Below are 13,620 nucleotides of genomic sequence, written 5' to 3' on the forward strand. Positions count from 1 at the left end.
TGGACTGTGAAGAAAGCTGAGCGCCGAAGAATTGATGCTTTTGAACTGTGGTGTTGGCGAAGACTCTTGAGAGTCCCTTGGACTGCAAAGATATCCAACCAGTCCATTCAAAAGGAGATCAGTCCTGGGTGTTCTTTGGGAAGGAATGATGCTAAAGCTGAAACTCCAGTACTTTGACCACCTCATGAGAAGAGTTGACTCATTGGAAAAGACTCTGATGCTGGGAGGGACTGTGGGCAGGAGGAGAAGGGGACAACAGAGGATGAGATGGCTGGATGGCATCACCGACTTGATGGACATGAGTTTGAGTAAACTCTGGGAGTTGGTGATGGACAGGCAGGCCTGGCATGCTGCGATTCATGGGGCTGCAAAGAGTTGGACACGACTGAGCAACTGAACTGAACTGAACTGATGGGACCAGATGCCATGATCTTATTTTTCTGGATGTTGAGCTTTAGGCTAACTTTTTCACTCTCCTCTTTCACTTTCATCAAGAGGCTCTTTAGTTCCTCTTCACTTTCTGCCATAAGGGTGGTGTCATTTGCATATCTGAGGTTATTGATGTTTCTCCCGGCAATCATGATTCCAGCTTGTTCTTCATCCAGTCCAACATTTCTCATGATGTATTCTGCATAGCAGTTAAATAAGCAGGGTGACAATATACAGCCTTGACATATTCCTTTTCCTGTTTGGAACCAGTCTGTTGTTCCATGTCCAGTTTTAACTGTTGCTTCCTGACCTGCATATAGGTTTCTCAAGAGGCAGGTCAGGTGGTCTGGTATTCCCATCTCTTTCAGAATTTTCCACAGTTTATTGTGATCCACAGAGTCAAAGGCTTTGGCATAGTCAATAAAGCAGAAGTAGATGGTTTTCTGGAACTCTCTTGCTTTTTTGATGATCCAGCAGATGTTGGCAATTTGATCTCTGGTTCCTCTGCCTTTTCTAAAATCAGCTTGAACATCTGGAAGTTCATGGTTCACGTATTGCTGAAGCCTGGTTTGGAGAACTTTGAGCATTACTAGCGTGTGAGATGAGTGCAATTGTGCAGTAGTTTGAGCATTCTTTTGCATTGCCTTTCTTTGGGATTGGAATGAAAACTGCCCTTTTCCAGTCCTGTGGCCACTGCTGAGTTTTCCAAATTTGCTGGCATATTGGGTGCAGCACTTTGACAGCATCATCTTTCAGGATTTGAAACAGCTCAACTGGAATTCCATCACCTCCACTAGCTTTGTTCGTAGTGATGTTTCCTAAGGCCCACTTGACTTCACATTCCAGGATGTCTGGCTCTAGATGAGTGATCACACCATCGTGATTATCTGGCTCATGAAGATCTTTTTTGTACAGTCTTCTGTGTATTCTTGCCACTTCTTAATATCTTCTGCTTCTATTAAGTCCATACCATTTCTGTCCTTTATTGAGTCCATCTTTGCATGAAATGTTCCCTTGGTATCTCTAATGTTCTTGAAGATATCTCTAGTCTTCCCCATTCTGTTGTTTTCCTCTATTTCTTTGCATTGGTTGCTGAGGAAGGCTTTCTTATCTCTTCTTGCTATTCTTTGGAACTCTGCATTCAGATGCTATATCTTTCCTTTTCTCTTTTGCTTTTCGCTTCTCTTCTTTTCACAGCTATTTGTAAGGCCTCCTCAGACAGCTATTTTGCTTTTCTGCATTTCTTTTTCTTGGGGATGGTCTTGATCCCTGTCTCCTAATGGAGTAGCCATCATGGTCAACAAGAGAGTCCAAAATGCAGTACTTGAATGGTCATATTTATTAGCTGCCCCCAAATCCAAGACCTCCAGGGGTACAGTTTTACCATATGGTTCTATTCTAAGGAACAACTTCTGTTTGCAAAGAATTAATTCAAGATGTGTAAACTTTAGCTGACATATTTAGTAAACCAAAAATATGTCTATCCACCTGTCTCAAAGTGTTTTTCCATCAGACCTCTATCTTCTATTCCTTGACACTCCCCTTCCCAAACCGTGTTCATCTTACCTCCAAAGTCCTAAAACAGTATTTTCCCAGACTTAGTAACTCCCTCCTTTCTGGGTCCTTTAGGATTTTATTCCTTCATTGCTCCTTATCCAGTACTGGAATGACAAAAGAGAGCTTACAAACGGCCAACAAAGGAAGATTCCTCCCTCAGAGGACAGGGATGTGGGGGAGGTAAAGGTTTTTTTGGCCATACCCGGCCTATGGGATCTTAGTTCCCTGCAGTGGAACCACTGGACCACAAGAGAATTCCCTCATATTTTTCACCTTTTTAAATACTTTAAACTTTGCATCATAGTACTCAATTGATTTATCTATGTTAAATTGCACAAGTCAAGTGTGGATAACTTGATTAATTATTATGTACCCAGATCAAGATAGAACATATCCAGCACTCCCAGAAGACTTCCATATACCTTCCCAGTCAATATCTACTCCTAAGCCTCCGCTCCTTCCATCAAATACCAGCCTAATCACAATAGATTGATTTAGTCTGTGCTTAAACATTATGTAAATAGACTCTGACATATATCTAAATAGACTCTTAAATATACATCAGTTCAATTCAGTCACACAGTCGTGTCAAGACTCTTTCTGACCCCATGAACCACAGCACGCCAGGCCTCCCTGTCCATCACCAACTATCGGAGTCTACGCAGACCCATGTTCACTGAGTCAGTGAGGCCATCCAACCATCTCATCCTCTGTCATCACCTTCTCCTTCTGCCCTCCGTCTTTCCCAACATTAAGGTCTTTTCAAATGAGTCAGCTCTTCGCATGAGGTGGCCAAAATATTGGAATTTCAGCTTCAACATCAGTCCTTCCAATGAACACCCAGGACTGATCTCCTTTAGGATGGACTGGTTGGATCTCCTTGCAGTCCAAGGGCCTCTCAAGAGTCTTCTCCAACACCACAGTTCAAAGCATCAATTCTTTGGTGCTCAGCTTTCTTTATAATCCAACTCTCACATCCATACATGACTACTGGAAAAACCATAGCCTTGACTAGATGGACCTTTGTTGACAAAGTAATGTCTCTGCTTTTTAATGTGCTGTCTAGTTTGATCATAACTTTCCTTCCAAGGAGTAAGCATTTTAAATTTCATGTCTGCAATCACCATCTGCAGTGATTTTGGAGCCCCCCAAAATAAAGTCAGCCACTGTTTCCACTGTTTCCCCATCTATTTACCATGAAGTGATGGGACTGGATGTCATGATCTTAGTTTTCTGAATGTTGAGCTTTAGGCCAACTTTTTCACTCTCCTCTTGCACTTTCATCAAGAGGCTCTTTAGTTCTTTTTCACTTATATATGTAAATATATATATATATCCTTTTATGACTTGTTCCACATTTTGGTTATGTAGAGAACTTTGTTATCTTTTCATTGTTGTATAATTTTATTAAGTGAATCTTCCACCATTTATCCATCCAACTCATCATGGAGATTTAGTTTGTTTCCAGTGTGTGGCTATTATGAATTCACCTGCTCTGAGCATTTTTGCATAGACAGAAGCTCTCATTTTTGTTTGGTACATAACCTCAACTAGAGTCATAGATTCACTGGATAAAGTTTGTGTAGCATTAGTAGATATTGGTAAATAACAATGTAATCTTTTTTCTTTCATGCCTCATATCTGACTCTCTTGCACCTGATACAATTTCTCTTTCTTAGTAAGGACCTAAGTGGATTGCTGTTGATATATGACTTTTTGGCTAATATTCTTCAATTAACATATGTGTAGAAATATATCAGTGGTAATAACTAATGCTTTTAATCTTTTTATAGATCATTGATCCTTTTGTTGAAGTTGAAATTATTGGATTGCCGGTAGATTGTTCTAAAGATCAAACTCGTGTGGTGGATGACAATGGTAAGATCTCTGTTCACTTTTAATAAAGATGCTTTAGAGGTAGAATTTGCACCGAAAAGGAAAAACGTGTCTGTGGGGGCTTCCCTGGTGGCTCAGACGATAAGGAATCTGCCTGCAATGTGGGAGACCTGGGTTCGATCCCTGCATTGGGAAGACCACCTAGAGAAGGGGTAGAAAGAGAAAGTCTAGAGGTTCATTGGCGAGACTGATGCTGAAGCTGAAACTCCAATACTTTGGCCACCTCGTGCGAAGAGCTGACTCATTGGAAAGACCCTGATGCTGGGAGGGATTGGGGACAGGAGGAGAAGGGGGTGACAGAAGATGAGATGGCTGGATGGCATCACCGACTCGATGGACATGAGTTTGAGTAAACTCTGGGAGTTGGTGATGGACAGGGAGGCCTGGGATGCTGCGATTCATGGGGTCACAAAGAGTTGGACACGACTGAGCGACTAAACTGAACTGAGACAGGCTTTCAGAGGAGTTTAAAGAAAGGGATTTGAGCATTCCAGAGTAGCAGAAACTTGTTACTTAGGAAATAACATGCTTAAAGTAAGTAAGGTTCCCATACTGCATTTTCCTACCTGTGCTCAATGAATTTTTTTAGTCTCAGAAGTAATTGAGATGTCATCACTAAATCAACAAAAAGTGTGTTTTCTCTTGTTCAGGAGGGACATCTCAATGATTGTCCATAATTATTTCCTTAAGGCATTAGAGTTAAGTGGTTGATTCCTCCTTGATACATATGTTTAATATCACTAATTTTCAGTTTTAGAAAAGAAAAACAAACTTATAGAGTACTTGACTTTTTATCTATTTGATTAATTTATCTGAGAGAATTTTGCCAAGAAATAAATGTTTTTGGCTTATAGAATTTGAGTGAAATTATATGCTTTTCCTATTTATTTCCAGTACCTATGAAAATATATCATCTTTCTTGTATTAAGGTCTTGCTTCATGAGATGCCACTGGGAGTCAACAGTGCCTCATCTCACTTGGCTTTGTCACTAGTTGTATGACTTTAGGCACATTATTTTCTCTGAATATCTGTTTTCTCAACTATAACATGAGCATTATATTTCCTGTGTTAAAAATGAGCATGGGTACTTGTATATTTTTTTAAGAGTTACATATTTTTGAAAGTCAGTAATATATATTTTTTCATTAATTAGGGAAAGAACCTCTGCCCTACCACCCTTAGAGGATTGCCATAAGAATTAAATAGGATAGTATATGTACAGTGGGTCTTCCTTGGTGGCTTAGCAGTAAAGAATCTGCCTGCAATGCAGGAGACACAGGTTCAATCCCTGGGTTGGGAAGATCCCCTGGAGAAGGAGATGGCAACTACTCCAGTATTCTTGTCTGGGAAATCCCATGGACAGAGGAGCCTGTGGGCTACAGTCTACAGGGTCACGAAAGAGTTGGACACAACTGAAAAATTAAACAGTGACAACAACATTTGTACAATAACACTGAAACCTTACAGAATGCTTGCTGGTGATGATAACAGCAAACGTTTTAGTGGGTGAGAAGCACCACTTTATTGGGGTGAGGTAGGGGTGGGGGAGAGGAATCATTCTTTATTGTTTTCGCTAAAACATTATTCTTAGCTCACTACTATAGATACTTTTTGAGCTTACTGAAACATTTTAAATATTGCCTAGAAGAGCCTTCTCTACAATGCAGTTTTGCTTCAAGGATTATTAGAATTGATGTAATAATTTACAGGCAATTTTCTTACCAATTATTTTCTAGCAATGGGGGTAAGTTCCAAGGGTTTATTTCAGTAAGGCATCCTGGGGTGGCTCTGTTGTCTTCACCAGTTTAATAACCATTGCAAGCAATTTTCACTGTCTGCTTTGCAGATGTTGCCGCTAAATCATTTTTAGCCAACCCCTTTTGCTTTTTCAATTTGTCTTTTCCTATTTCTCTCAGGATTTAACCCTGTATGGGAAGAAACCCTGACATTTACAGTACACATGCCAGAAATAGCTTTGGTCCGGTTCCTCGTGTGGGATCATGATCCAATTGGACGAGACTTTGTTGGGCAAAGAACTGTGACCTTCAGCAGCTTGGTGCCTGGTAATTCTGGCTGAACTTTTCTCTCTAGACCATTCCTTGTTCTTTGGAAGATGTGATATGCAATATACATGACACATGGCATATATGATATATAAAGCATGTGTTATATGATAATGTGAGTGTTAATATAACTATTGTCAAGTCAGGTATTTAATTCTATTTCACCCATGGAAAAGTCAAACATGAGTTCAACTAAAAGGTAACTACTTCTCTTTTATCAGGCTACCGGCATGTCTACTTGGAAGGACTGACAGAAGCATCTATATTTGTCCACATAACAATCAATGAAATCTATGGAAAGGTGAGAATGATCACAGGGCTTAAGGTCACATGCAACAATAATATGGTCCCTAACAGAGTTTTTAATTCATTGCATAAAAGGAACGTAAACTTCAACAAAATTTTTTGACAGGAAACTCTAGGAAGGCCAGCCCACGCCATGCTCCATGTGCTCTCCTGCCCTGAGGTCCTCATTCATGTGCTCCTTCCTCTGTTTAGGGGTGTGTACATGTCCCCTCCACCCAGTGGCCCTTGCTGGGCTTAACAGAACTGAGAAAACTATTACTCTTTCAGGCAGTCATTTGACTAAAACAGTAAAGCTGGAGTTACATGTTTGAATTTTATTATAATCCTTAAAAAAGACTCAGCTGGCTGCAGTTGGAAATGTAGTCTCAGATGTTTGAATTACCTGTACTAACTGGGCTGTGATCCCAGCCAGTTCTAGGCAGGATGCATTCATTCAAGTGTCATGTATTTAACTGGAAACCTAAAAATCATGAATGAATTAAAAGCCACCCACTGAACTTAAAAGAGACCATACCAGTGTCTTCTGGCTCTCTCCCAATGACAGTTTCTTCACTGCGGAGCTCACTTGAGGTTTACATATCAATAGGTTCTCGTCTGGTAATGCCAAGTCACTGGGGATTTAGTGACTGGAACAATTTTCAGGACTAGGTGTGATTTGGAGGGGCTTGGGCCCAGGAGTGTCCAGTGCTCTTTATCAGAAGGTCAGCATAGTCTGGGGCTCCTCCTCCAGAGGTGTATACATTCTCTGTGCTTCTGCTTCCTTATCTGTACCTACTTCATAAACAAATACTTTAAGAAGCTGCCTGGCACATAGTAAATGCTCAGAAATGTCAGCTAATATTAATATTAAAAAGACTACAATCTGACTGGTAGGGAATGCACCAATTTGCCCTGGAAATAGGAAGTGTGTGTTTATTCTCACATCCGTCAGTTGGGAGGGGTGAGCATCCTAATTTCTAAGAGTGGTAAAGTTTTATGTCTTGTGTTCAGTCCTAGATTATGCTGCTTGCTGAGATCTCTCCTCTGGCCTAAACAGACACAAATGTAAATTATCCAAAAGTGATTCTTGAATTTCTTAGGAATCCCAGGTGACCTAAGCAGCATCTCTAGCATTTCACATGCTTGAAGGAAATAATAAAATTCAGAATTTGTTTAAAACTTGAGCCAGAAATAACCGGAAAGAAAATGTGTTCTGTAGGGCTTGTGTTCTCTCTCCTAAGTAAATGTCCATGTATAGCGTAAGTCATTTATTCCCTTCAAGGTGTGTTTGGGTTGAGATGCATAAACCCCAATGTGGTGGTAGTGAACTGAGCAATGAATGACACCTGCAACTAAAAATTCAAAGTGGGAGAAAGGGTTTACAGAGCATATGTGTTGTATCATCTTCTGGTTTCACTTGTGCAACCTTCTTGAATGAGGCCCAATTGTGTTTTGTTGTGCTTTTCTCCCCCCTTGCAGTGGAGCCCTTTAATACTCAACCCCAGTTACACTATATTGCACTTTCTAGGAGCTACAAAGGTAGTTTCTCAGCATGGTGTTTGGTTCTGGCTGGCGCGTTTCTATCAGTGGTCATGGCGGCATGCTCTCTCACATCGCTCCATCGTCCTGCTTACCACTTTGAAATTGCGTCTGTTGCTTTAAGGCGGCTCAAGTTCATAACAGTCTGTTCACTGTGGACACTCTTCCTACCACCTTGTCCTACCTTCTCTGGGCAGGAAACTCGTGGGCAAGCTTGATTGTGAAAATGGGAGGCTGCCTTCCTCCCAAAGTCAGGTTGATGAGACATGCATGACGTAGTGCAAGCGTGCTGTGTGCTGCCGTTTTCTTGGTTTGAATATTCTTCAGTGGCTGTGAGATTTCATTTTCTATCCATTTTTCATGCAGCTGTTACTTGAGAGGCAAGCGGTTGACACAGTGGTATTTGCTTAACTTCTGCTTGGTCCTTTTGTGTCTTCAGAACAGACAGCTCCAAGGTTTGAAGGGGCTGTTCAATAAGAATCCCAGACACAATTCTTCAGAAAACACTTGCCATTACATTCGGAAGCGATCGATTGGAGACAAGATTCTGCGACGCACAGCCAGTGCTCCGGCCAAAGGCAGGAAAAAGAGCAAAATGGGCTTCCAAGAAATGGTAGAGATGAAGGATTCTGTTTCTGAGGCTGCAAGAGATCAAGATGGGGTCCTGAGAAGGACCACGCGGAGTTTGCAAGCACGCCCTGTCTCTATGCCTGTTGACAGAAGTCTTCTTGGGGCTCTGTCGCTGCCTGTATCTGAAACCGCAAAAGACACTGAAGGAAAGGAAAACTCTCAGGGTAAGATGCTTTAAGTTTCTCTGAGAATACACCATTTTAAGACACATTTTGGTGTCCCTAATTACCACGATCACATGGCTGGCATTTTGTAGTCAAAGTAAAATATTCTGAAAAATAGGTAATTACGTTACAGTGTTACCTTTTAGACCAGATTTTAAACTTTGGCGAGAGGGTGCTGGAAGAACAATTTCCTAGTCACCTACAGCCTCAAAATAACATTGGCATCTGAAGTTGACAGTGAGGGGCCAGAGGTGATGGTGGAGAGCGTATGGGTCTATGAGGTACAACAGGGGAGCGGTGAAACGGGCAAAATATGAGCAGAGAGCATGGTTTTCTTGGTGGGTACCTAGTTACTGATTATCTGAGGAGGAATAGAATTATATTGACTTTTCTGAGGTGTAGTTTTGTTGTATTTCTTTCTCACTATGCAACATGTTTCCACAATTGGAAATGTTTATGGAGAAAGAGGAAACGCCAGCTGTTAAAGTAAGCCACTTTCTTCACTTGAGAAATCTCTGCTTCCTCAAAAGGGAGCTTATTTGATGTTTTCCTGTGGCCTGTTTCCCTCCCCTGGATGTGGGCAGGGAAGGAAGCATGTTTGTAGCTCCTGTCCAGTTGTAAATGCCTCAGGCACAGGGGCCAGGTGTTACCTATCTTTTCCTCTAATTTGAGCATAGTGGTTCACTCATATCGAGAACATGATAACGAATGGTATCTGTTTTACACGGTCCCGAAGAGCTCTGTCCTTGTATCAGTGACTCCTCCCTCACCCTATTTTAGATAATTCAAGTGCCAAAACTGTATGCATTTGATGTCTCTGCAATATATAAGTTTTAATTAAATCAGAATCACCTCAGACATAGAAGGTGATCCTTGTTTCTTTTAGCAAAATTCTTTCATCATGCAGTCTAATTTCAGTGACCTCTTTTCTCATGAATACCACTTTGTATTGATTTTTGTTGTCAGATATGATAGGAGGACAAGTCAATTTTTCAATGGCTTCTTTGAAGGAGAAAAGGGGAGTTTAATGTTTGAAATGTTGCTAAGAGTAGTATTGGAGAAGAGATGAAATACATACTTTAAAATTTATTTTAAAACTCCACTTTGGGGGAAGTAAACTATAAATAAATATAAACTCCATTTTGGGAGGGAAATAAGGCAAAAAATGGTAATGATTAATCCTGTTAAAACCACAATTAAGATGCTAATACTGTTTAGGTGATGTTAGAAAGCAATAGTTGATATTTCTTTCCTACATTTAAAAAACAGGAACTTTATATAAGTTATTCATATATAGAGAGCATAATATATTTAGTAATATATAAATATAAAACTTGTAAATATAGAGCAATACATAACCATGCAATGATTCAAGTTACCATGTAGAAGAAAAATTAAGTGGAAAAAATTCAGAATACAGAATTGTATACATAATATAAAAGCTTACAGTGTCTATCTCAGTGGTAACATCATATAATATTTATATTTTTCCTTATAATTTTTGGGTTAATCAAGTTTTTATGATGATTTTTTTTAGTTAGGAAAATAGTTAATAAGTTAAACATATTCTTTTTCAATTTTCATAACTGAAAGCATAAAATGCTATTAAAATAATGTAATTAAGAATATTAGCACACCTCATATTGTCTTAACACTATACTAAACAGGGGGATACCCTGAATTAATTTAAATTGTGTATTAAAGTTTTCCTTCTTGTGCCTAAGATCTTGCTGCCTCTTTTAGGGGACAATGAAATATGAAATTTATGTATTTAAACTCCAAAAAATATGATCAATGGGGAATTAGATATTAGCAATGGCATAGAATTGGTGACCAAGTCTTTATTTTTACATTTTAAAGTCAACAGATATTGATATTCTAATGCATTTATTGCACTTCCAATTTGTTTTAGAAATTAATTGGTCAAATTAAGTCTTTTGCCGAAATGTTTTTCAAAATGTTTTGTGGGTTTTTTTGTTTGTTTTTTACTAGCACATGTATGACTTTGAAAGTTTACAGTATCTTGCTTACAGGTACCACAATACTTTGTTTAACAGAGCTGTCTTGTTCTGTTTTTATTGCCATGCTTCTGTGTAGTACAAATCTGAATAGGAAACAACTTAAGGTAATCTTCACTGTAAAAGTATGGTAACTCATTGACATTTTTTTTACAATGAATATTACATCCTTAGCTGATGTAATAGCTATTCAAAGGGAGGCTCCAGTGAAACTATATAAATATATTTTACCATTTATCCATCACACAGACACTTTGTTGCAAATCTATGCAATCCATGATTCTGTCACAATGTAACAGATTTACATTTTCCATTTGTCTGTCTGAAGGCAAACATGAGTGTTTGCAGGTCCTACATAAAGTGATATATGTCACTTAAAATATTGTTTGTTTCATTCAGCAGAAGATAAGGATGCCAGGAAAGATGGGAAGGCAAGTGTAAAAGACCAGCATTTTCCAAATTTCAACAAAAAGTTATCCTCTTCCTCCAGCGCTCTCATCCACAAAGACATCAGCCAAGGGAACTCTGCTGTTTCTACTACCAACTTGTCAATCACAGAACAGTTAGTGCCAGGTCCAAAGGGTGGGAGAACCAAATCAAATGTGTTAAGTGATTGCTGGGAACATCAGTGCCTCAGCAGATGCCTCTCTCCAAGGCAGCATTTGGCTTGTGACCCTGCAGTTAGCCCATCAAAAGATCTATGTGGTGTGAAAACCAAGGAAAATGGGAATGCTGGGGGCTTCGTGGTAGGGAAAAGCACGTTGTCAGGAAGCATCCTTTCTCAAAGCAATCTGGAGATTAAGAAGCTGGAAGGTAACTGGGATAAGGGCAGAGCTGCAACATCCTTTTCTCTGTCAGACGTCTCTACACTCTGTTCTGATGCACCCGACTTACATTCCACAGCAATTCTCCAGGAGAGTGAAATTTCCCACCTTATTGACAATGTCACTTTAACAAATGAGAATGAGCCTGGCAGTTCCATCTCGGCACTGATTGGCCAGTTTGATGAGACCAGTGACCAGGCTAACCCTACAGTTGTTTCTCATCTTCAGAGCCCTAGTGTGATGTCAGGCCATCCTCCTGTGCCCACCATGGACCTAAAAATGCCCTTCAAGCCTGGCTTTTCCAATGGAAAACCCAAGTCATCCTTCCTGTGCTCATCTCCTGAGCAGATTGCATTCTCCGGACACGAGACCTGTGAATGTTCAACACACACAGCTGTTGGTGAAACTATCTCCACTCCTGTCTCTAAAACTAAACCAGACGATGACCTTTCTGGGAAGGCCATGACTGGGGCCATAGAAAAGAACCTGCCTCGGTCCTCTAGGTCTTCTCACTGCTGGTTACCAGAAAGTTCCACCCATGGAAAAGACTGGGAAATCCTGAAGAACCCCAGCCCTGCCACTTCCACTGACTTGACACTGGAAGATGTAACAGCTGCTCCTACTCTCAGTTTAAATTCTGGGGAGAGCAGTCTCATAGAAATGGATGGAGACTCAGAAAATCTGTCCCTAACAACCTCTGAATATAGGAGAGAGGGCACAAATCACCTCACTTCTCCTTTAAAAGTGAAATACAGTCCAGATGCAGTGGAACATTTTCAAAGAGGCTTGAGAAATGGCTACTGTAAAGAGACTCTCCACCCTTCTGTCTCTGAAATATTCAACAATACTCAAGATGTCAAAAATCAGAATATTTCTCGTCTAGCCTATCAGGGTGCTGGGTTTATGCATAACCACTTCTCAAATTCAGATGCAAAAACGAACCAGACCTCCGGGCCCCTGCCTTGTGCTCATGACTTGCATGCCCCTGCCCCGGAGCAGTCCACACACTCTGCTCTGAAGCTGTCCAGTCCTTGCAAATCCAAAAGTCTGGGGGACTTAACGTCAGAGGACATCGCCTGTAATTTTGAAAGCAAGTACCAGTGTATTAGTAAGAGCTTCGTTACCACTGGCATCAGAGACAAGAAGGGTATGACTGTAAAAACAAAGTCGTTAGAGCCTATGGATGCCCTGACCGAGCAGCTGCGGAAACTTGTGTCCTTTGACCAGGAAGATGGCTGCCAAGTGCTGTACTCCAAGCAAGATGCCAATCAATTCCCCAGGGCCTTGGTCAGGAAGTTGTCATCCAGAAGTCAGAGCAGAGTGCGCAATATTGCCAGTCGTGCCAAGGAGAAGCAGGAAGCCAACAGGCAGAAGAGTGTGAACCCCAGCACTGTGGGAGGAGTGGTTCTTCGAAGCAAGCCGTGTGCGCCGGCGCCCACAGGGAACCGGCACTCCACCGGCTCCTACATCGCGGGCTACCTGCGGAGCGCCAAGGGCGGCAGCACGGAGGGCCGCGGGATCCCCGAGGGCGCATGCGCAGCCCTGCGCTCCGGCCACGCCGACAGGTTCTGTTCACATCATTCTGTTCTGCAGACCGAACCCAGCAGTGACGATAAACCAGAAATTTATTTTCTTTTGAGACTGTGAATTACATAAAGCTGCATTTTCGCTGTTAATAAGATATTCTATAGAATGTCTGAGTTTTCAGGAAATATGGTCCTTGGCTTTGAGACGATTTTCAAATGTATTTTTAAACTCGTATTACAGCCTCCTTTTGACTCCGTGTGTTCTTTTTGCATTTGTATATAGACCCGGGTGACATTTCCTGTGTACCTCTGATCTTCCCTCCCTGAGGTGTGAACTCCATTGGTATGATATAGGTGCATGCCCTAGATGTGAAACTTCTCAGCAGTTTGGGTTCTGTGTTTCACCAAGACGCTCTTTACTCTGTGCTCTCAGCTCACGGTCACAAATGTAGTCATTTTTACTCTCTGCTAAGAGATTTTTACAAAGGACAAAGGGATGAATTCTTTATTTTAAAGCCATTACCATCTTTCCTAGTTTTCCTTCTTTATTGAGAAGCTCACATGCATTTTTATAACTCAGTTAAAAGAAGATTTAAAAAAGTTACCTACCTTACCTTTCAAGATTTCTCTACCCCACCCAGAAGGAGAGTTCAGAGGAGATGGGTAGCCGCCCTCCCCCACCACCATA

The 13,620-nt window shown here is 40.9% G+C and overlaps 1 protein-coding gene across 1 annotated transcript in view; it reads left to right on the forward strand.

The window, feature by feature from the left end:
- Nucleotides 1-13,053, forward strand: part of PLCH1 (phospholipase C eta 1) — a 291,635-nt gene extending 278,582 nt beyond the window's left edge. The window contains exons 19-23 of the mRNA XM_052637717.1: nt 3,780-3,864; nt 5,800-5,946; nt 6,168-6,247; nt 8,210-8,564; nt 10,982-13,053. Coding sequence (XP_052493677.1) covers nt 3,780-3,864; nt 5,800-5,946; nt 6,168-6,247; nt 8,210-8,564; nt 10,982-13,053 — 2,739 coding nt within the window. The remainder of the gene's footprint in view (nt 1-3,779; nt 3,865-5,799; nt 5,947-6,167; nt 6,248-8,209; nt 8,565-10,981) is intronic.
- The last annotated feature ends 567 nt before the right edge of the window (nt 13,054-13,620 follow it).

The sequence above is a fragment of the Budorcas taxicolor genome, chromosome 1, assembly GCF_023091745.1.
Source record: "Budorcas taxicolor isolate Tak-1 chromosome 1, Takin1.1, whole genome shotgun sequence".
NCBI classification, from domain to species: Eukaryota; Metazoa; Chordata; class Mammalia; order Artiodactyla; family Bovidae; genus Budorcas; species Budorcas taxicolor.